General features: G+C 38.9%; 1 protein-coding gene across 2 annotated transcripts in view; it reads left to right on the forward strand.

The window, feature by feature from the left end:
- Positions 1 to 24,883, forward strand: part of MAN1A2 (mannosidase alpha class 1A member 2) — a 170,558-nt gene that overhangs the window by 80,180 nt on the left and 65,495 nt on the right. For both annotated transcript variants that reach the window (XM_075559997.1, XM_075560000.1), the window contains 3 exons: positions 12,904 to 12,998; positions 22,383 to 22,506; positions 24,310 to 24,403. In XM_075559997.1, the coding sequence (XP_075416112.1) occupies positions 12,904 to 12,998; positions 22,383 to 22,506; positions 24,310 to 24,403 (313 nt within the window). The remainder of the gene's footprint in view (positions 1 to 12,903; positions 12,999 to 22,382; positions 22,507 to 24,309; positions 24,404 to 24,883) is intronic.

Here is a 24,883-nt window from a genome sequence, read left to right on the forward strand (position 1 = left end):
TGGGCTATTGGTAAGGTATTTTCTCAGCTTCTGCTTGAAAGTACTTTCTTCACTTTTGAAACATAGTTTCTTTGGGTATAAAAATCTAGATTGACAGATTTTCTTTAAACATTTAAAAAATACCACTGTGTTGACTTATGATTTGCATGATTGGTGACAAGAAGTCTGCTTCAATTATTTTCCCTATGTATTTAATATCTATTGTTTTTCTTCTTTGCTTGTCAAATTATCTCTTTTTATTTTGTTTTGGATGAAGAATCGTAAGTTATTTTGTTTTCCTTTTTGGCATGGGGTAAGGCTTAAGATTCTTGTATCTGTGATTTAATGTTTTTAGTTTTTAAAAATCTTGGTCACTGTGTTTTAAAATTTATTTTCTGTTCTCTTGTCTCTCTTTCTGGGGTTCTAATTACACTGTTTTAATCTTGTCACACACCTCTTAGTTTCACTGTGCTTTCTCCCAGTACCCTCACTCTCTTCTTCTTTCATTTCATATTGGATACTTTGAAGACCTATCTTCAGAGTCACTTTATTTTCTCTCAGTGCTTTTGAGCCTGTTTAAGGCATTCTTCAATTTCTTTATGTCCGCACCCCACACTCTGCCTCAGTATTTTTATTTATTAACTCTTTTTTGCAGGGAAGGGGTAGAAGTGGGGGTGTTGCTCACCTCTTTCATGACATCAGGAACCAGGTCTGAGCACAGAAAGAGAAAATGTATTCTTACATCGACTTACATAGTCTTGGGCCTGCAAGCCATGGTGGCAAGCACATTAAGTAACAGGAAGGGGTTGTATTGGAGGCATGCATGTAACAGGAGGTGGACGAGCTAGGGGAATACATACAACAGAAAGTGGAGGTACTAGAGGCATACATGTGACAGGCAGGTACATACATAACAAGGTGGGTGGGCTATAGAGTTAAGATGGCAGCCTAACCTTGGTCTTCTCTGAGCTTAGCTCTTCTCAGGGGAGCAGTCTGTGATCCTGATCAGAAGGGAGTGGGCCCTGCTTAGAGTGGGGCAGACAGTAGGGTCTGATTGCTCTGATGGCAGACAGCCTTCAGGCAAGTAGCCTTCAAGCAGTTGACCTTCAAATGTATATAGTAGCAACCATGTGTTTGCAAGCACATTAAAAAGACTGGCATTATTATGGGGGGACACTGTGGGGAATAACTTTTAGGTAGGAGAATGTGACTGAAACGCATCTATCACCTAGGAACGTGAAGGTCTCCCTCCATGAGAACTGGGGCCTCCCCGACTCTATTGTATGAGCATAGAGAATTTGCCCATATACACTCTCTTCCCGGTTCTGTTTCCCTCATTTCCCCCTTTTGTTTTATGTAAAGGGCCACTGAGACAACAAGGTCACTTTCTATAAGTCAAGGTCTTCTCCCAAGATGAAATTAATGCCAATAAGTGATACAGCCAGACCAGAGCTTAAGCTATGGGAAGTACTTTGAATTCAGATTTGGGGATTAAGCTCCGCCACCCCATCCAGCAGTTGTTTAATTGTGCCAACACTAGGGGATGATTAAAAACCTAAACATTGACAAAATCTCCATTTTTTGCTTTCTGATATCAATGGAATTTAAGCTATGAGAAATATTTTGATTGAAAATTTACTTTTTTAAGCTGATTGACATCTCCATTAGACTTTTATAGGTTCCATTTCTTGAATAAAATTCTCTCTTTGTTGGTGGATGTTTTCCATTCAGTCTTTTAGTATTAGGTTCCTGGGGTGGTGTACCTCGGATCTTGCTTTGCAATGCTGAAAGGCTGAAAGCATTCACGCGGGAGATGTATATTTATTTGTAATACAGATGACCTTTATGAGGAAAAGAGAAGTTTCAGGTATTATAGTCTCAGAAAGTACACGCCATTTCAGGAAAGCGTACAAGACGGCGCTGAAACTACACAGGAGTTTATGACTGAACTAAAAAAACCACGTGGAAAGAATCCAGGAACAGGAGCATACAAACCATACAGGAGCATAAAAAACTGCGGAACCAGGAGATCCCAGGGGCCAAGAGAGGCCTAAGAGGGAGCTCGGGCCCAAGGGCACAAGCATGTGTGTGTGCACCCACATGCGGGAGAGATTCCCACCCTCTGCCTGCCAAGCATGCCTGAAAGAGAGGGCGGCCTGCCTGTGGACTGCTTTTACCCCCACTGACTGGGGAGGTGTGGTTGAGGTATTGGTCGACCTTATTGGCTGAGTTTAGATACACTTGTGTGATAAGATAATGCTGCTGCCTAGTCTGGGCGCCTAGGTGGACTTCCTACCTGGACCTTGGGTCTGACCATGCTCAGTTCTGGATTTTCCCATAGGTGTCGTCTAGTGGGTGCCTGATGTCTTTCTAGCCCCATTCTTGTGGCACAGGCAGCTAATTTTTGTTTAGTGCAACCCGCCCCCCGCATCCCCAATCTAGTGAGTGTCAATGATCATTTTTGTTTTTTTCTTAATGAGCCAGTTTTAACACATAGCAATCCTTTGTGCTGCAGAGTAGAATTGTTCCATGGGGTTTTCTTTACTATAATCTTGACAGAAGTACATTGCTAGACTTTTTTTCTATGGTACCACTGGGCGTGTTCTGATTGCCAATCTTTAGGTTAGGGCCCTTATGTTGATTGTAGTCATTTTGTATTCTGTGTGATTGTTTTAGAAGCTGAATCTGATTTTGGTCATTGCTTTGTCTCTGGACAGCATGTTTTGTTATTGTTGATTTCTTAGATAGTTTATAATTTTTAATATATTCTGGATAGTATGTATAGGACAGTAAAGATTGCTTACTAATGTTTTTGCCTGGGATGCCATGATAGTAGTTGATTTAATTTCGCCACTAGTTGAGTTGAGTTTCTTATTATTGCTAGGATTGCCTTCAGTGTTCCTCTGGCTTCACATTCTTTTAATATTACCTTTTAATTAATGGGGGGGGTGTAGTCATCACACGTTGGGCTGGGATATGCATGGTCAGCAGTTCAAAACCACCAGCAGCTTTCTGGGAGAACCACTGGGCTTTCTACTTCCATAAACAGGTACAGTTTTGCAAACCTACATGGGGTCACTATGAGTCAACCTGACTCGATGGCATTGAGCTTGATTTGGGGCTCAAAAGGCTGGTTTTCTTAATGACTTTGCTTGGTCTTCTATTTTAGGTATATCCTGTATACCTACACTTTTGGAGAGGATCTCTTTGCCTTTATCCATCCTAGCCTTAGATTATTGTTACTTGTTATTCTGTGCTTTTATATCTATATTTTTTATGCTTCTGTCTCTATATATTGGAGAAAGACGGGGCTCTCTACTCTCCTAAAGTGTTATAGTCTTGGAAACTCTCGGGGGCTGTTTAGCCCTGTCCCATAGGTCTGGGTAAGTCGGCGTCAACTTGGTGGCAGTGAGTTTTGTTTGTTGTTTGCGTCTCTGTATCTGCTGCACGAGACTTCTCTAAAGTGTTGTGAAACCAAGGGTGCTTTCATTTGCCTCCTATGCCTGTGAAAGTTGTCCATTGAATAAGGACGACTGAAGAAAAATCAGTGTGTTTGAACTATGGTGTGGCCAAGGATATTTAATGCACCGTGAACTGGCAAAAGAACACACAGATCTGTTTTGGGAGAGTACAGTCTGACTGCACCTTTGAGGCAGGATGGTGACACATTGTCTCACATACTTTGGACATGTTGTCAGGAGAGACACCAGTCTCTGGAGAAGGACATCATGCTTGGTAAAGTGGGGTGGCAGCAGAAAGGAGGAAGGCCCCCAACAAGATGGATTGGCAGTGGCTACAACAGTGGACTGAGACATAGCAATGGTGAGGGTGTTGAAGCATCAGCCATGCGTTGCCCATAGAGCCACTACGAGTCAGAACCATCACAGTGACAGCCAACAGCAAGATAACCGTGGAGACTCCGTATGTCAGAGTGGGACTGCTCCATCGGGCTTTCTTGGCTATCATCAAATAGATAGCATAGACGACTACTTTAGGATAGAGAGCCGTCCACTAAAAAGTAAAATAGGTAATCTTTTTGCTTTTCTGACTTGTTCATGTCTTAGAATTTCAGTGACCACTTTCCTTTTCTGCATGCTCATTTTATAGCAAAAGTTTCCATCCATGTACATTCTGGGAAAACAACGGATCCCAGGGACGATCTAAAAAGAAATAAAACATAGGAAAATCATTTGAATATGCTATCATTCTGGTACTGGATGTGAACAAACTGCATCTCTTGTAAGCCAGAAAATGAACTATAATTTGTAATGTGGCATTGTCTTTCTTGTATTAAGGTCATATGCAGCTAGATTAACACACATTTTACATGCATTCTACTTACTGGTATAGGAAACCAAATGAGGGTTATGCACCGTCCTGTTGAGTTCCCTTCTGTTGATTTATTAATATCATAAATGTGAAGCTGTACCACTTTTCCCCCCTCAGGACAAGACTATTTATATTAAATATTCACAAGCTAAAAAATCTTGATGATTCATTACATTTACTTGATGCTAGCTTCATCTATATATAGCATATCTTTTACAAGATTGTCTCTTCTCATTTTTTAGTGGTTATCACAGTGGCATTCTTTTCTGAATAAGTTATAATATTATTTATGTGAATAATTGCATTCTGAAATCTGTCAGATAAAATAGAGAAATGATTTTGCAGATTTTAATACATGTTCATAGAGTCTAAAGCAAAATAGAAGAAACAACAGCAACAAAAACCTTTTTGCCACAATAAAAATATACTCTATTGCCTGTAAGACATACCTGAATAAATTCAGGAATCTTCTAAAACACACTAGCCAATGTTAGATGAAAAGTCCTCTAGGTCCTGAAAAAAATAAAAAAGAAATCGTAGACTTAAATTTCCTGAAATTAAAATACCAACTACCATTTTCCTTGTTTCACTGATTAAAATCTGCATTTTTTCTCCAGAAACTGCTGCTATTTCTACTGAAAATGGGACGTACTCATTTTCTATAGATGGGCTAGTAACTAGGGAAAACATTCCATTAAGTTTTGCTGACCCAGAAAACATTTTTCAATCTACTCTCCAACAATTTCTTCTTAAAATGTGTGATCATATGTACATTTGTCTACATGCATGAGTGTTTAAAAGGCACAGTCCTAATACCATTTTTGGTTATGGTTACTGGCTTGAGGAATCTGATGACAGAATTGCCACCAAACCCAACCCAACTAGCTGCTGTCTAGTCAATTCTGCTTTAGAATGACCCCATCGGACTGGGCAGAACTGCCCTTTTGCGTTTCTAAGAGTTTAAATCTTCATGGGAGCAAACAGCTTCAGGAGCAGCTAGTGGTTTCTAACTACTGACCTTATTGTTAGCAGTTCAGTTCATAACCCATTACACTACCAAAAACCAAACCAAACTCACTGCCACTATGAGTGAGTGGATGCTGATTCATAGTAACCCTATAGGGCAGGGTAGGACTGCCCCATGAGTTTCTGAGACTGTAACTGTTTGTGGGACTAGATAACCTGGTCTTTCTCTCTCAGAGCTGCTGGTGCTTTTGAATCATTGACCTTGTGTATCACAGTTCAACATGTAACCACTGTGCATCCAGGGCTCCTACACTACAGCACCTAAAAATTGAGGGACGGAATCCAGACAGAAGTGAGGCCCAGAGAAACCTCAATTTTTCTACATACATTCTGCCAAATTCTCTGGCAAATCTTTCTGCTTGAGGAGACAGATACTAAAGTATCTCAGCTATAGCTAAAAGAATTGAACAGGTATTTCAGCTACTGCCTGTTGTGAGGGGAAGACTGAATTTGAGGCCTTTCTATCCTGAGATAACCTAGATGTTGAAATTAATTGACAGGGATTTTTCTATTCCTACTATTCCTCAGAACATAAAGGAAAATATTTATGGAATGAATGGATAGGTGAAAGTCTTAGCAGAAAAGGAATCTGTCAAAAAATAACAATATGGAATTTCTAGAACTGAAAACTAATAGAATCTAAAATGAGGGGGAAAAACTGGAATAACTATTGCCATTGAAACTGTCAAGTGTTAGTGAACTTGAAGATTATTGTTGTTGAGTACTGTCAATTTTGACTTAACCCCATGTGACATAATTTGGAACTCCTTCCATAGGGTTTTCTATCTGGGTAAGTTTGAACCACCAACCTTTCAATTAGCTGTCAGGCACAAACCGTAGCACTAGGATTTGATGATCAATCAATAGAAATTATTCAGTGTGAAAATGAGAAAAAATTAGAAGTAGGAACACGGCTTCTGAAACTTAAGAGAAAATAATAGAGAGTTTAGCATAGTTATAGTTCAATTCTCAAAGGGAAAGGAAAAATATTCTGAAGAAATAATGGCCAAATTATCTTATATTTGGAGATACTTAGCTAAATTTCCAGTAGCTAAATTAATCACAAATACTATAAACTAACATTATACACTTATTATGTACAATACATATACTGACTATTAGAGAGTTGTTTACTTGCATTTTATTGACCGTGACAAGACATTCCAGTGTGTGGAGTATAACAAGCTATGGATAGCTTTGGAACAATGTGAATTCCAGAACACTTTGTTGTGCTCATGAGGAATCTGTACATAAATCAAGAGGCAGTTGTGCAAACAGAACAGAAGAATACTGCCATGGCTTACAGTCAAGAAAGGTGTGCACCAGGGTTGTGTCTTCTCACCATACCTATTCAACCTGTGTGCCGAGCAAATCATCAGAGACACCGGACTGTATGAAGAAGAACGCTGCATCAAGATTATAGGGAGACTCATTAACAACTTGTGATAGGCAAGTGACACACCGTTGCTTGCTGGAAGTGAAGAGGACTTTGATGAAGTTCAAGAACTTCCCTGGTCTAAAAATTGAGGGATGTGAGAAGAGTGGTCACTAAACAGAGAACTTGGTAGACAGGAGTAGAGAAGATCAAAGGCGTAAATCTGACCTGAACAGTTAAAACTGTGTCAGTAGATCCCCCCCTGGGATACAGGCTGAACCTGATCTGGTTTACAACATTGTATTTTTGGTTTGTGTTGTTTTGTTTGATTTTTGTCTGTTCATATTAGGGTGTATCTCAGGGGTGTTATGCCATTGGAGGTCATCCTCTTGAAGTTGTATAATACACTTTTCCATTTTTCGGTATATGAAACCAAGGATTGATGAGCCTATAGGACAGCAAGTAGAATGAGGGTTACAGGGGGAGGGTGGAGGGGGGATTAAAGGGAGACGATGTCAAGGAATCTATGTAGAAAAAGAATGTCTAGAAACTGATCGTGGCAATTGTACAATTCTACTTGACTTGATTGAAATATGGAATGATGTATGTATTAAATCTCAACAGCAACAAAAGAACTGCAGCCTTCAGATGGATTGCAACTCAATGTAAAGAGGCTGTTTGCCCTGTCAGTCTTTACCAAAGCCTTGGCAACCATATGCAGGGTAGCTGTGGTGGGAGTAGCCATGGTGACATTGAGTTTAATATCCACTAGTGATTGAAATGTCTTGGTATTTTTACTAGTTTGGAAATGTTTCCCTCGTTAGTAAACCCAACCCACTACCATTTCATAGCAACCCTCTATAGAATTTTTCAAAGCTACACATCATTACGCGAATAGACCACCTTATGTTTTCTGAGAAGTAGCTGATGGGTTTGAACTTGGTGTCAACAGTACAAAACTTACCCAACAGGACCTGAGGTCATCTAAAAACTACAGGAAAGGCCATTTGTGTTAGTCTGGATTGACTAAAGAAACACATTCAGAGACCCTCATATGTGTATAAGAAAGAATTTTATATAAAAGAGTAATTGTATATTGAGAAAACAGCCCAGTCCAGATCAAGTCCATAAGTCCGATATTAGCCCATAGGTCTGATACCAATCTATAAATTTCTCTTCAGACTCACGCAACACGTGCAATGAAGTCGAATGCAGGAAGATCACAGGCCAGTGGGTGGAAAGTCTTGTGGATCCAGTGGCAGTGGAAGCATCTCAATGCTGGCGTGGGTCTCTATGTGGCTCTTCTAGCTTCAGGGCTCTCGTGTAGCGCCAGTGTTTTGTCAGCAGGAATACCTCACAGGGGGTGAGTGTGTGTCCTACCTCCAGCGAGCTATTTATCTCTTTAGCAGCTACAAATGAGATCATTAAGTTGTGACCTGATTGACAGGCTAAACTTCACCCCTTCACTCTTAATAGTCTCAAGTTGACAACAGATTATGTAGCTACTGCACCATGATTAAAATATGAATTTTTCCTCCTAAGGGTCAGAAATAAAGTCCATGTTCACCATTTACATTTAATATTGCACTGAAAGCTCTAGTCATTGCAATAAAACAAACAAAAAGACCTCATATTGGCTAGTTCATGATGCCCTGTTAGCTTAGTTGTTAAATGCTTAAGTGAAAGGTCAAATATTTGAACCCGTCAACTATTCAGTGGGGGAAAAAATGTGGCAGTCTGCTTCTGAATAGATAACAGCTTTGGAAATCCTATGGGATAGTTCAGCAGGTTCACCACAAATCAGAATTGACTCAACAGCACAACAACATTAAAAACAGTACTGCCACCACCATCCAAACCCAAACTCATTGTAATTCCAACTCACAGTAGAACTGCCCCCTTGAGTTTCCGAGACTAAATCTTTACTGGAGTAGAAAGCTTCCTCTTTCTCTCATGGAGTTCCAGGCAGAATTGAACAGCTGACCTTGTTGTTAGCAGCCCATTGGGTAGCTCACTGCTCCACCAAGACTCCTTAAAAGCAACTTTATGTAACTCAAACCCCTTTGCTGTCAACTTAGTTTAGACTCATAGCTACCATTTAGGCTAGAGTAGAACTTTCCTTCAGGTTCTTAAGGCTGCAATCTTTATGGAAGCTGAGTGTCACATAATTTTTCCGTGGAACTGCTGGTTGCTATGAACTGCTGACTCTAAACAGCCTGCTGTGCTTAACTATTTTGCTAGCTTAAGTAAAGTTTGTAAATTATTTAGAGTTTTCTCCATGCAATCATGTTGTCTGTAGTAAAGACGGTTTTACTCCTCCTTTCTTAGAAACGCTGTGCAGCAGATACACTATCATATTACTGGTCTAAAGGAGTCTAGGGAGTTAGAATTGACTTGATGACAGTTGGTTTGTTTTTTGTTAACATGAAAGAGGCAAAAGAGCAGAAAGAACTTTTAAGGATAAATGACTGCCACTTCCTGAATTGGACAGATGTTCAGCAAATTCCAAATAGGATAAACACAAAAACTATCCACACTGAGACACATTATAATCAAACTTAAAAATACAAGACAAAAGGAGGTATGTAAGGAGCAACAAGAAACAAATAGTCATGTAGGCAAACTCAACTTCTAGAGAGTCAGTCCATTCTAACTCAAAAGAACCCTATAGGACAGAGAAGAACTGCCCCTTTGCGTTTTTGTGACTTCAGATCTTTATGAAAGCAGACAGCTTCCTCTTTCCCCTGGTGTCACATACAGAGATACTCAGTAAGGATAATTGCTGATTTAACTTTTTGAAACCATGGAGGTTGAAATCATTAGGGCAAAATATTTACAATTCTGAAATTTAAAAAAAAGTCTACTAAGAATTCAGTATCTTGAAAAATTCTCTTTCACATGAAGTGTGGTAGTCACATAATCTGGTGTCAACTTGAGGATATTAAGAGTGAAGGGGTGGAGTTTAGCCTGTCAATCAGGTCGCAGCCTGATTAATGCTTCGTTGTGGGGTGTGACCCTCTCCTGAGGCTTCTGGGAATTTCCTTTTTCTAGCTGGAGGAGGGCCACAATCTCTGTTTCACCTTCCTGGTGAGAAGGTACAGTCCGGGAGCTGAAAGAGCCACCTGAAGGCCTGTGCTAGTGCTGGGATGCTTCCAACACAATTAGATCCACAATCTGCTTTGTACCACTGGCTTGTGATCTTCCTGCATTTGATATCATTACATGTGGCTGCATGAGTCTGAAGAGATATCTATGGACTAGTATCGGACTTATGGGTTAATATTGGATTTATGAATTTGATCTGGATTGGGCTGGGATGTTTTCTTGATATACAATTACTATTTGATATAATCTCTCTCACACACATATAGGAGTGTCAATGGATTTGTTTCTCTAGTCTACCCGAACTAGCACATGTTGTTACTCATAGACCTGCTTTGCCCGAAATGCTAACAGGAGTTTTTCAGGTTGAAATCAGAGGACACTAATAACTTGAAACTATATGAAGTAATAAAGGTTTCTGGTAAAGAAATGCCATTGACAAAATCAGGCTTACTATATTTTTGGTTTTTAACTAAATGTTATGTCTGTAGTTTTGTGTCTCCTACTAACATTTATGAGACTGCAACCTTGGATCCTTGAAACTTTCTTATAGTTTCCATGTTGGGATGATGACAAACTGACTGTCTTGGAAAAGAATTTGAAACTACTCCCTGCAATTCTATAATGAGTACTCGCACCCAAGTAGTTGATGATAGGGAGGATGAAAAGACTTTGACTGTCCTAACAGTGTTTCGAGCCTTCACAGTGCTTTGATTATTGCTCACTCCTCTTTCATGAGAGGAGTTCAGAATATTATAATTATGGGAGGGCAGTCCTGCGGTCCCCAGACACAAGGCAGTATTGCTACAGCTACTGAGTTCAGTAGGCCTTGAAAGGTGAAATAAATACCGAATATACTCGAGTAGAAGCTGACCAAAATATCCGCTCTGGCACCTAATTTTACCACAAAAACTGCTTTTAATGCTTTGAAAATGATTAGGGCAAAAAGAATATATGGATGTGCTTTATACAGTTGATGTCAGTATATGTATGGATTGTGATAAGAGTTGTATGAGTCCCTAATAAAATGTTTTTTTAAAAATGTGCTGAAAAACTCGGCTTATACTTGAGTATATACAGTATCTAAAGGTAAACTCAAAGTCTTTCTTTAAATTAGAAACACTACAAGTTGGTTAAGCCTGAGCAAGCAACTCCTTGACACCAAAATGAAATGTGAAGTTTTGTTTACTTGGGTAGAGCTCCTCCCTTTTTAATCTTCCCTTCTGCTCTGACTTCAACTGCTCTGTATAATCCATTGTCTGAATGCTCATGGAGTTGTAGAAGCGGGTACGTTGAGTCAGGCTTAGCCCACGAGTCAGGTAAAAGCTGAACGCTTCTCTCACTCCCATGGCTGCTAGAGTTGACGCACAAGCAGGAAGACCACAGGCTCATGGATGCACAAGCACACCTGATTAAAGGTTTTAAGTGGTTCATGTTCTAGTTAGGGAGTTTACTGCCACATCAGTGTTTCTGTTTTTTCCATTAAAATTGCACACATATTCTTTTAAAATGTTCTGACCGAAATGATGTTGGTATACTCTTTTTAACATTTTTCATAACCGAAACATTTGTTCAACTACTCATAATTTGAAGATTAATGTTTTACTAAAAATTAAATCTCAAACTCACTGCCATAGAATCAACGCTGACTCATAGTAACCTGTCTGTGTCTGTTTACGTGAGTTGAAAGCCAAGCCCAGTCTTTCTCTTTCAGTGCTAATAGTGATTTTGAACTGCTGAGTGTGGGATCGCAGCCCAGTGCATAACTACTACACCAGGGGTCCCTCATAAAAATTATTGAATTAATTTTTAAAAGGTGGGTGGGAACCTTAAATAACTAACTTGGGATCAGTTTTAGAGGGAATCGGCTTGGAGTCTTATGTTAAACTAGGTTTTGTAAAGAAGCAAAGCCAGCGACTCTTGTATAGATATGTATATAGAAAGATTTATATCAAGAAATGTCCACAGTTGTACAAGTAGGTAAATCTAGTCCAGTTCAAGTCTATAGGTCTGATGATAGCCGCGGGCTTCTCCAGACTCCTGTGGCTGCAGGAGCTGATGAAGATGAAGCAGGAAGAGCACAGGCTGGTGGATGTAGAACTGAGCGAATCCAAGGTCAGCAGCCCTCTGATGGCTCCTGGGATTAGCAGGCAATGTAACGAGTCAGTGATGTAGGATCTACTTCTGCACAGTGTCACTCTATTCTAAGAGCAGGCCACAGCCTTAATGAAACCTCTTGCGTCCAAGCTTGACAAGATTGAGGATGGTACTCGGCTTGGGGAGCTTTTTCCCAGAAGATTCATTATAGAGCTGACCACATTGCATTAGATCATATCATTAGAGAATCTTGGCCCAGAAAGGTGACTTAGAACCTATCACAGACGTAGTTGAACATTACGATCCAATTTTAGTGTGGAGTCTCTGAATCAGTGGTCTTCCAAGTGGCATGCGCAGACCTCTCTGTATATATATATATATATATATATATATATATATATATATATATATATATATATATATATATATCTTGAGAACAGTATGATTTAAAAGATCTGTTCGGAAGCCATGGATCTTGAACCGTTTTCCTATTCGGGCTACCAACAAAGCATCAAAGGAGGGACGGAGAGGCAAAGCATTCATAACATTTAACGTGACCTTGGAAAGTGAACATTCATGTGTTCTTTCCTTCTTAGAATACTAAAGCTTGACGAAAAATAGTTGCATATATACATGGTTATAATCCAGAGCATTTATGTAAGTTAGGTTACATCGCTTTCTTTTTAATAATTGGACCAAGTTTTGCATCCCTAGGCTGAAAATGAGATAGGCTAATGTTTCCTCTTTGGTTTCTTTCCAGATGAAAATAATGATAATGTCAAAACCAAACTATGTTCTTCACTTTTAATTAAATTGTAGTTGCATGCCTTTGTACCTTGAATAGTTTTACTCGGTATCCGATATACAAATACTGATTACTCTATGCTCTGTGGTAACAAAGAGTTTATATTTTCTTCTTTTCCCCCAATGTATATGCTTCTACTAGACATCAGCAAATGCTTATTGATGACTATGAGTATTCATGTTTTATCTAGATTTTCAAGATCAAAGCAGTGCAGTTGGCTGAGAAACTTCTTCCTGCCTTTAACACACCTACGGGGATTCCCTGGGCAATGGTAAATCTGAAAAGGTAAACTGCATTTTATATGGGTATTCCTATTCTAGAAGAATTAGATTAACCAATTTTTGACCATTTTATCTTTAGAATTTTCTAATACCTCCAGCATTCTTTTAAAGACTTAACTTGTTTTTTTCTGCATCTATGTGAAAACATGTTTCTATAGAATGTTTTCTGAATTTTCTCTGAAAATGCATACTCTGAACAATTTGCCTTTCTTAGCTTCGTTCCAGTTTCCATCACCTGTTTCTTTAAGCCTAGATTTTTCTTGGTAAACTGTGTGGTTATACAGTTTTATCTGCTTATTTCCCTTTAGTGCTCTAATGAGTTCAAAGTATTGTCTTTTCTGGGGGTCTTTTCTCTTTAACGCAGTGATTCCCAACCCTCCTAATGCTGCAGCCCCTTAATACAGTTCATGTTGTGGTGACCCCCAACCATAAAATTATTTTCGTTGCTACTTCATAACTGTCATTTTGCTACTGTTAGGAATCGGGCAAGCCCTGTGAAAGGGTTGTTCAATCCCCAAAGGGGTTGCAACCCACAGATTGAGAACCCCTGCTTTAACATGTTACTTGCTTATCTTTCATATCGAAATAGAAACAGCACGCCTAAACATCAAGGCTTTCTGTTGCTGAAAATCGAATCAGTGACATGTTGCTGTTAGGAGTGGAGCCCATTCTGACTCGAAGGGACCCTGAGTCCAATAGAAGGGAACACTGCCCGGCCCTGGGCTCCTCACCGTTATTGTGTTGGAGTGCAGCGATGCAGCCACCTGGTCCTTCAGGCAGACATGCTGCATGGTGTCCCTTGTGGGATGCTTATTGTTGTACCTATACTATTGAAGCTCAAAGAGAACTTTTAAAACATGATACTTTGCAATCTTTTTCATTCTAATAGAAAGCATTTTTCACTTAGAAATAAAGCATTTTCTTCGGACAACTTCAGAAACCATCTAAAGATACGCAATTAAAATTTAAATAACGTTGATATGTTTTAGCTTGCATTTCAATAATTTATGCTGACTGAAATTTTTGCTGCTCATTTTGTCAAAATATGTTCATGCTTGGAAAGTATGCGATAATTTAACTCTTACTCTCCTTGTAGCTAGATCCTTTCAGTAAAAGTTAAGAGTTTTTTCTTTTTCTCCTTTTCTTCTGGAATCATGGTAACTTTATTTGAACAAAAAGTATTTTAGTTTTGTCCTTTTAATAATCAGCTTTATAGAGTTGGTCTGAATAGTAAGTCTTCATTTGTTATTCTTCTACTTCATATATTGCATGTGATGTCAGTGCCCACCATCAGAGAGAAACAGCCAGCTGGAGTTCCATAGCACCCGCCCAAAAGCACATGGCCAAGTGATAGGCACAAACCTGTGCATTGTAAGATAATGAGACATAGTACATATAATTAAAACTTAATTTTTACTGGAGGACAGTTTTGTTTGTTTGATCTAAATAGAGAAAAAGAACTGAACAATCAGTCTATAAAACATCAGATGGAGATTGAGATGAAAGTGGAAAGGTTTTTAAGTGTTGTGTCCTCAGCATTTTATAGATTTAATTTTCATTTAGTTTTTTTTAATAGGCTCAAACAAATAAATAATTATACTTAAGTTCATATATCATAAATGTAATTATTTACCTGATTTTTAGCTTTGCCTTTGGTGTACTTGCTACCCCCCACATAGGGCTTCCTTCAATCTGCTGCCTAAAAGCTAACCCATGTTAACAGTGTAGCATCATTCTTCAATATTAATATTCTCTGTTCTCATTTGTCTTCTGTAGTAGGAGGTAGCACACAGAGACACACACCCAAGGGGCTTCAGAAAGTTCATGGAAAAGTAGGAAATAAAGATAATGGAGTTTTTCCACAAATGTTTTGAAGTTAGTTTTGCTGCTTGTTTCTCTCTTGAGGTGTTCATGAATTTTGCTTTTAATTTATATGTTGCATTTGGAGAAACCCCATTGGCCACGGAGTTAGGTTGGTCATTAAATTTAGGGAAGCTGATCTCTCCTACAGTGCTATAGATCCTCTATGCATCCAGGGACCTTTTAAAACAAAAACCATAAAAGCCTTTCCCTATCTCTATATTTAAAAAAACAAACAAACTTTTTATTGTGAATTAGATGGTTACCTGATCATTTTTTATTTTGTGTTGAATGTTTGACATTCAACAATTTATATATATTTTGTCGCAACTTTCACTTTGAAACCCCCTTCAATGTACTATCACTCACCCTGCCTTTTCCCTGTTTCAATTTTTTCTTCCCCCACTGAATGTGTCTGTCAGTAAATGCTGTCGATTATTCTAATTCAGGAGTTAGTTTGGTTCCAGGTTTGAAGGGGGTTGACTAAGGACCATAGTCTTGGGACCCACAAGTTTTTTCTTTTAAAAAAAAAAAAACGAGAACACTTATTAAGACTTAAATGGAGCAAAGATAGGACAACTACAGTGACTTACATTTGGATGAGGGAGACCATCAGCATGAGTTTAGAATGGTGTCCAAGGCTTTGCTGTGTACCACAGCTTTTAATAGGTCAAAGAAGACTCACTTAAACATTGTTGGTGGCAGATCAATTTAACTTAGCTATCGATGGGATTCCAGGAGCAGGATCGGAGCCATGATTGGGACAGGTGTGTTAGGTAAGGCAGAGGAGCTTACAGTTTTGGGTTAGGAGATTCTCTTAGCCTTTGGGGGCATAGCATATGACTATGTGACCTGCAGTACAGTAATCTTTATTAAGAACACACCCAGGTAAGCCCTGAGCCCCTAAGCGAGATTGCTCATCTGTGAGTTGATTAGGGTGGGAATGGAGATAACCCACTTTTTAATGTACTCTGTCTTAAGGCAAGACAATTCACAACCCTAGTCAATGAACAGATTATCTCCCTTCTTAAATTTTTTTATTGTGAATTGTGCCATGATCGGCAGAGTAAATCAGTTTTCCATTCAATAATTCATACATATTTTGTTTCATATCAGTGATTGCAATCCCTACAATGTAAGACTACTCAGCCAATTTCTCTCTGTTAGCTGATTGTTCTAAAGAGTGCTGATCTCACTCTTGCTCACTTTATATACATGTCTTATTTAAATTCCATGCCGGCCTGGAGGGTGACTTAAAGAACAGAGTCTAGCTCCAGGGTTCTGACAGACAAAAAGTAGTCTCTGGGTGACCTCATCTTTTTCTGATTTTGAGTTTTGTTCTGTATTTCCCCTCCACTTAATTTAAGACCTAATAATGTGATCTCCTCCAGAGCAGTCAGTAGAGGTAGCCAAGAACCATCTCTTTGTTTTGGTCTCAAAGTAGTGGAGGCTGATGTCTGAAGGGTCCACTGGGCCTTTTGACTAATTGTTTCCATGCATCTTTGGTTTTCTTCTCTCAGAAAAGGTTTCAGACAGGAGGATCTGCACTGTTCATTGTGTATGTCTCAAGCCCTTTGTGCTAACTGAACTTAATAAAAATAAAATTTGTTGTGCTGTAGACGGAAGCTTGTCCTGCAAACTAGTTTTCCCAATTAACTATTCACGCATAAATGCTCCAGGACATTGGTTTTAATCCCCACAATGCAGCCGCACTCTTCCTGTTTCCTCCCTAGGTTCCATTATCCAATTTCCCTGTTGCTCCCTGTCTTCTCTTCTTTGGCTTTAGGCAAATGTTTCTCTTTGGTTTCATATAGTTGATTGTTCTGGGGAGCACATATGTCATGTTGTTTGCCTTATAATTCTGTCTGCGCTTTGCCTGGGAGATGGCCTCTAACAGTGTGTTCAGTTTCAAATTAGAAGGTTTTTTTGTTGTTGTTTGTTTTTTGTTTTTAGCACAGTAGTTATGGTGGTTGCTCTAGTTTCCTCTGACCATTAAGTCTGCTGTTTCCAGTCTTTGAATTTTGTTCTACAGTTGCTGTTGTAGTCTTGGTCAGAATGCTTGTTAGTTGTAACTGGCACCATCTAGTTCTTCTGGTCTTGGGTTCTCATGTGACCCTTTCAGTCCCTGCCTTTTTCCATACTTCTTAACTCTGTTGTGTTTCTGCTGGGAAGAGCAGTTGTTGCTTCTTTGACGGCCGTCTGCAGGCTTTTAAGACCCTGCACACCACTCACTACAGTAGGATGTGGCACAGTAGCTTTATGAGCGGTATTTCCCTAATTGGTGTGACTTGAGAGTGTGGTTCTTGACTTTCAAGTCCAGGGGTTCAGTCTTGATATATAAGTAGTTTCTATAGCTGTGCCCTTTATGTTCATGAGTAGAAGTGCAGCGTTTTAAATTATGTATGTAGAACTATCTCCAGCCATACCTACATGTGAGTTAACTCTCTCACTTACGAGCATACATACATGCGTATACATACACACATTCCTGTGTCTCGGTTTTGTTCTTTGTGTTTGGTCACACTCTGCTAACTTCCCTTATGTTGTGCATTGCTTTTTAGATCGCGCTTCTCCCTTTTTCCCGTCCCTCCCTAGTAACTCCTACAGAATGTTTCTTTTCTTTGTTTAACCCTTATTCTTTTCTTTTTCCCTCCTCTTGGCTTATTTCAAGGTTGTCTTTGGGCAATATCCTGGGGGTGAGGGGGATCCTGCAATCTTGTCTTTTACATTTTTATGTTCTCTAAATTCAGGTTTATGTTAGATGCCACAGAGTCAGCGTTAACTCACAGCATCGCTATGTACAACAGAGCACAGCACAGCCGGGACCCGTGCTATCCTCACGATTGTCGTCATGATCAGACCTTTTGTTTCAGTCTCATACTGAGAATCTTCCTTTGTTTTCTGCCCTTCTGTTTTACCAAGTATGGTGTCTTTTTGCGGCCTCTTGATAATCTCTAGTCTCTCTTGATAGCCTATATAGAGTGCAGGAGAGAAAATATTACCATCTCTGCTTTTAAATTCAAGTAGAATATACTTAGGTCATATTTTGGCTCATAGGTATTTGTTTGAATATTTTTCTTCACCTTCAACCTGAACTTACATATGAGCATTTGATGCTCTGTTCCACTTTTGTACCCCGGGTTTGTTTTGGCTGCTAATACTGATCTTCTCTAGTATATGTCGTCTCACACATATAATCGTGTTGTTTTCTGTGTATTATATCTGATTAGGTTTATGTTTACAGCTGCCATTTATGTTGTTAAAAAAGGGTAATTGCAATAAAAAGTCATTGGTCTTTCAAAATTCTATCATGTGATAGATAATCCAGTTTATGAGAAATCAAAGAGTGGTTGCTTTATGGATTTATGGATTACTCAATTGAACAAAAACAAAAATCCTCATAACTGAACCAATAGACAGCATCCTGAAAAATGGAGAAAAGATTCAACTTAATCTTTATCCACATCAGTGGTTATGGAAGCAGCAGTTAAGAAATCAAGTTGTGCATTCGATCGGGCCAATGTGCTACACAAAATATTTGAGAGTAAAGATGGCACTTTGAAGACTAAGGTGACCCTGAGCCAAAATCCATGGTCTTTTCCATGGCATTTTATGCATAGAAAAACTGGAAGAAGTGAAGAATTATTGCAGCATTGAAATTATGGTGTTGGAGGACTACTTGGTAAAGAAAATAAACTATACATGGACTGCCAAAATGATGAACAGTGTTAGACCCAGAATGCTCCTTAGAAGCTATGATGGAAAAACTTTGTTTTTGTTCATTGGTCATTTTATCAGCATAGACCACTTTATGAGAAGGATATCATGCTTGGGAAAATTCACAGAAAAGAGGATGACCCTCAAGGAGGCAGATTGACACAGTGACTATGACAATGGGATCAGACATAGCAACAATTGTGAGGGTGATCCCAATGTTTTGTTGTATTGTGCATAGACCAGCCATGAGTCAGAACCCACCCAATGTCACCTAATAGCAAGAGTTATATTATGGTTGTTAAAGGACTGTTCATGGTAAGTAATCTGCCATGATTGTTGTTTTGCTTTGTTTTTAAATCATTTTACTGGGGGCTCTTACAGCTCTTATAACATTCCATACATCATTTATTTCAAGCACATTTGTACATATGTTCCCATCATCATTTTCTAAACATTTACTTGCTATTTGAGCCCTTGGTATCAGCTTCTCTTTTTTCCCTCCCTCCCACCCTGGTGACTCCTTGATAACTTACAAGTTATTGTTGTTTCCATGTCTTGCACTGACCATTGTCTCCCTTCACCCACGTTTCTGTTGTTCATTCCCCAGGGGAGCGGGGAGGGGATTATGCCTGGAGCATTGCAATTGGTTTTCTCTTCCTCCCCTCGCTTCTCCCTACTCTCTTGGTATTGCTATTCCCAATTCTTTTGCTGAGGGATTTCTCTGACATGGATTCCTTGTGTTGTGAGCTCTTAGCAGTACCGGTATACGTGCTCTTGTCTAGTCAGAACTGAAAGGCAGGATTAGAGTCATGATAGTAGGGGGCGAGGAGGAATATTGTGTTTTATCGGTGCTATAGTGTGCTCTGGTTGACTCATCCCTTCCTTGTGAATCTTCTGTGAGGGGATGTCCCATTGTCTACAGATGAATTTGGGGTCTCTGCTCTGGTCACCCTCATTTTCAACAGAATTTTTGTTTGTTTTGGGTCACCTGGTGCCTGTTATCTGATTCCGTTGGCACCTCACGATGGCATAGGCTGATGTACTTCTTCCATGTGGGCTTGTTGCTTCTCTGCTAGATGATTGCTTGTTTAACATCAAGCCTTTAAGACCACAGACACTATATCTTTTGATATCCGAGCACCATCAGCTTTCTTCACCACATTTGCTCATGCACCCATTATGTCAGTGAATGTGTCAGGAGGGTGAGCATCACAGAATGCCAGGTTGTTAGAACAAAGTGTTCTTGCGTTGAGGGATGGCTTGAGCAGAGGCCCAAAGTCTGTCTACTTCCTCAGTGTTTTGCCATATAAATATAAGCACCTTAGGGAATACCTCTTTTTATGAATTAATATATTTACATAAGTACACACCTATTTTTGTACCTGTATCCATAGCTTTTCTCCCTAGACCTTTCCTCCCTTTCCCTTCCTCCTGCTCCACCATCACACTCTCCCTTCTTCTGCCTCTTAGGAATTCCTCTCACCTAGATTGCTGTTGCTCCACTACCACAGGAATCTCTATGTCCTCCTAGGTGTTGCTTTTAATTCCCTAGTTGTTCCCCTGTCTATGGCATTTGCTCACCACTCTTTTCCCCCACCTCCTTCAACCCCCAGGTCCCTCCAGAACCATCACTCCCGTTGCTTTCTCCCTGGACTTGCTTCCCATGACTATCTTATATTGGTAGGCAAAACAGCAATAATAGAAGCAAAAAGAAAAAATATAGAATAAAAAGAAAGAAGGAAAAAAAGTAACAGAAAAACAAAACATCTAAAAAAGCATATGTAATTCCAGGTCTGTCTGCTCACCTTTATGACTAGCTCCCCACCAGTCCTGGGTTGGGGGTTCTGGAAACTGCCCCTCCTAGCCTGAAGTCTATTTTTGCGGCTTCTCAGGGTTTTTGTGGCTTGGCGTTGCTCCTGTTGGTGGTCTATCCCTTTCTTGGTTTGCCCCACTGTGGAGGTGGTCAGATCAGACACACTTCCTGCCATGTGTCCCCAGTATTGTGCTCTGACATGGTATGCTCTGGCGAGGCGACATCATGTCTCCAGTTGTTGTTGGCCCTACAATAGGCCCTCTCTGTGCATTAGCAGCTCTGTGCAGGAATGTTCTCCTCAGGGCTTGCTGTCCCAGTATGGGGTCTAGTCCCTTGCCCTTTTTCCTTCATGGTTTGCTTTTGTATGGACATGGTAGGCCACCCCTATCTCCAACCTACAGGTTTAGTGTTGTCCTCTGTAGCACTTTCTAGGAGGGGTGGTTAGTTTTGCTCTGATTGGGCCCAGCCAAGGAGGCCTCTCTGCTCATAAGTTGTTCCATATGGTTACATTTCCCTCAAGGTTTGGTGCACTGTGTTGGGGTCTGCACTCATGCTCCCATTTCTGTGAAGACATAAACGATACCCTCCTTCTGGGTGGATTAATGTCTTACTCCCACAGTGCCATCATTGCCCCCCCCTCTCTTTGTGTTAGAATCATACAACAACTTAGCAATCAAACTTTTGTTTGGTAAAAGTCCATCCAGTGGCCACAGTAAGAGTTAAGAATACAATGGATGAATGTATGGATTATATTAAGAGATGTAAGAGCCCCCAATAGAAGTATTTAATAATAATGAAAACATTAAGAGTATATATAATTAACAAAACAAACATGGCTTCTGACTTAAAGAATGCACAAACCAAGAGGATTTAATGTTGTGTGGTCATTATGAATCTTTGCTTAAAAGTAGAGGAATTTTGGTAACCCCCCAGACTTTCCATTGTTGAGAACCCCTCTTCTTTAGAGGATAACGTTAATTTAATAAGATTATCTTAGGGAATAGATTCTGGGTTTTATATCCAGCTCCTTGGGCTCTAAAAAGTCTAGTCTCTATGGGATTTGAATTTCTGTTCAGCATTCTCCATTAGATTCTTCTATAGAGTCTTTGATCACAATGTTCAGTAATGGTGGCTAGGCACCCTCTAGTTCTTCTGGTCTCATACAAAGGAGACAATTAGCCACACATTTTATATACTCCTCCTATTCCTAACTCTCATTCATCCTTCATTGCCCTAGGTCAGTGGTTCTCAACCTTCCTAATGCCACGACCCTTTGATACAGTTTCTCATGTTGTGGTGACCCCCAAACCATAAAATTGCTTTGTTGTTAGTTCATAACTGTAATTTTGCTATTGTTATGAATGGGGCAACTCCTGCGAAAGGGTTGTTCGACCCCCCCCCCCAAGGGGTCGCATCCCACAGGTTAAGAACCGCTGCCATAGGCAAATAGAGATCAGTTGTTGTGCCTTGGATGGCTACTTGCATGCTTTTAAAACGCAGGAATTATACTTCCATCTAGGAGGTAGAACAAAAGCAATAAACCTATTGTTAGGCCAATTACCTGGGTTGTGCTGTGAAACCTTGACCCTAAACCTCCAACCAAAAAGTCAATCCCAGGAGGTTTTTGGTTGTATGTAAGGTGCCTTAGGAATGGTTGTTATTATTTTTATGTAAATGTATTAACCTAGCTAAAGCATTTTTTAAATAAAATAAGAATTGAGAAAAAAGTAAATTGTTTGTTCAAAACTCCCTGCCATCAAGTGCATCCTGAGAACTCATAGTGATCTGTCCAGTGGGTTTCTGAAACTGGAAACTGTACCTTTCTTTCACGGGGCAGCTGGTGGTGTTAAACTGCTGAGTAACCTCCTGTGCCACCTAATTATTGATTTGACATTACACTTTCTAAGAGTTATTTAAAAGTTACTCTTGCCTTAAAAATGTTTTGATCTTTTTCCAATCCTGTCATTTATTTACTTATTTTCTCACTGTTCTGTTCAGTGGAGTAGGAAGAAACTGGGGCTGGGCATCTGCAGGTAGCAGCATTCTGGCAGAATTTGGTACCCTGCACATGGAGTTTGTCCATCTCAGCTACTTGACAGGGGACCCGGTGTACTTCAAAAAGGTTAGTTTTCTAGTCTTCTATTCTTTGTCCATAAAATGTCTTTTAAATATTACCAAAATTAATTTCTAAGCATTAATTAATACTTAGCAGTTGTTTACCTTTTCAGAAGTATGTTAATCCAAAGAATGTCCTTTCAATTGAGAACATATTGAAAGTACTTGATAAATTTGAAACTGTCTTTTTAAACTTCTCTTGTTATTTCTGTAAGCACTGCAGTAAGTGAGTTTTTCTTGCTAGCAGGGCGAGGCAAGGGGAAAAACAATGAACACAATTTTTAGAATTGGAAAGTAGGTAAGAACATAACAATATCAATATATTTGATGATTATTTGAAATAAATTATATACATCACTAGAAATAATATAGTTTCTTTATGAGTAAATATAAATATGAGGGGGCTTTTAAAAGTTTGTGGAAAAATTCCTTTAAGTTCTAATTCCATTTTTCCATGAATTTTTTAAAGTTTCCTCATATTAAAAACTGGTAGCATTTTGTTTTGCTGGATAGAAAAAGGCAAATATATATATATATATATACACACACACATATATATGTGTGTGTGTGTGTATATACATATATATGTTAGTTTTCAAAAAGATACCTTATAGTGTATGAAGTTCCTATAAATAAATCTAACAAAAGATGTTAAAAACAAAACTTCACTAAGCTAAAGAGGATCAATACAGATGTATTGCGTTCATGTATAGGTAAAAAGTGTCAGAAAATTTCAGTCACCCCCAAAGTGATCTGTAACATCACTTCAGTGCCAATCAAATTCTCAGTGGCTTTTTATAAAATAGAATTTGACAAGACACTTGTAGAATTTATATAGATAAGAAACGCAGGAGAAATTCCTGACGAAAAACAGGATGGGCACATTTGTGCTACCCGCTTATCACCACGGACAGAGGGTTGTTGGTACACAGAGAAAAACAGACTGGTGAACAAACTAGCCCATAAACAGATACATATCTGTGTAAACTTGTTATGACAAGGATATCATTGTAGACACCAACAGGTAACTTCAGAAGCATGAAAAGCTTAAATGTAAAAGGTAAAACTTCTGACATTTTTAGAAGAGAGAGCATAAAAGCAACACTTAAGCCCCTTGGATATAGAAAGGATTTTAAAATCAGATATGAAAACTGTTACATGGTAATGTTTAAAGTATATATGATGTTAGAATTTATTACTATTTTTGTTAGGAATATTTAGATTACATATGAATGTTTGTTTTCATTTATATAATAGAATAGAGAACTGAAAATAAGTTATGATGTATTAATCAATTAAGAGTAGGGTACTACTTTTTTAAAACACAAAACAAGCAGAACAAGAGAATATGTCATTTAGAAAATCTTGGATTTTAACAAAGTCAAGATAGTGGTGAACATAAAATTTGTATTACATGTGAACAGTATCAAATGTGTTACTATATTACTATATTATAGTTGTTAAATTAGAATAGGAGTAGAATGCCTATTTTCTTTGTATGCCATTTTATTAAAAATAAAACAAATTAGGTTGTTCTTGTAAAGACAGCAGAATTGAGCCAGATCACAGAATTTGTCTTCCTTTAACTGAATAAACAGTAACAATACATTTAGTAAAAATCAAAAGCTTATCAACGGCCATCAAAGAAACAAAGAGTGCAACTTGAATCACTTAAAAAGTAAAACCTTTTTCTCTACCACCATCTGAAAAATTAGGGAGCTATAGGTTATGAGTAAAGAAAAACAAAAACCTTGAGTAATAACAAGAGTTTGTAACATATAGTTTTGTTTTCTTAATTTATTTTGTTTAGGTCATGCACATTAGAAAACTTCTTCAGAAAATGGATCGTCCAAATGGTCTTTATCCAAATTACTTGAACCCAAGAACAGGGCGCTGGGGCCAGTGTAAGTATATCTTAACACCACTAATGATTTGTTCAAGGATTGTTTGTCTGAAATTGCTTGGTGTAGTGAAAATTACATGAGATGTGGAGTTAGATGTGTGTCTGATTCTGTGATCTGTTCTGATGCTGTGACCTTTGGGAAATTTATGGTCTCCTGACGCTTCAGTTTTACCTATTGTAAAATGTAAACAGTGATCAAACCTGGTAGACAGGAGTGTGCTAGTTCATGTATATGTCAGTACTTTGGAAAACTATAGTGACATTTGAGAAGGGTAGTACTTTAAATTCCTATTAACAAGTCATATCATCATGTAAGTAAAAGCATTGTCTGAAATAGGTATTTATAGACCTGATGAAGAAGAAATGATATGTTACATGTCTAGAAAAGGGTCATTCGCTCTGGAACAACCTAGGTTCATTCATTCAGTCATTCATTTTAGAATAAAGTATCAGCATGTCCATTATTTACCAGGCTCTGTGC

The sequence above is a fragment of the Tenrec ecaudatus genome, chromosome 1, assembly GCF_050624435.1.
Source record: "Tenrec ecaudatus isolate mTenEca1 chromosome 1, mTenEca1.hap1, whole genome shotgun sequence".
NCBI classification, from domain to species: Eukaryota; Metazoa; Chordata; class Mammalia; order Afrosoricida; family Tenrecidae; genus Tenrec; species Tenrec ecaudatus.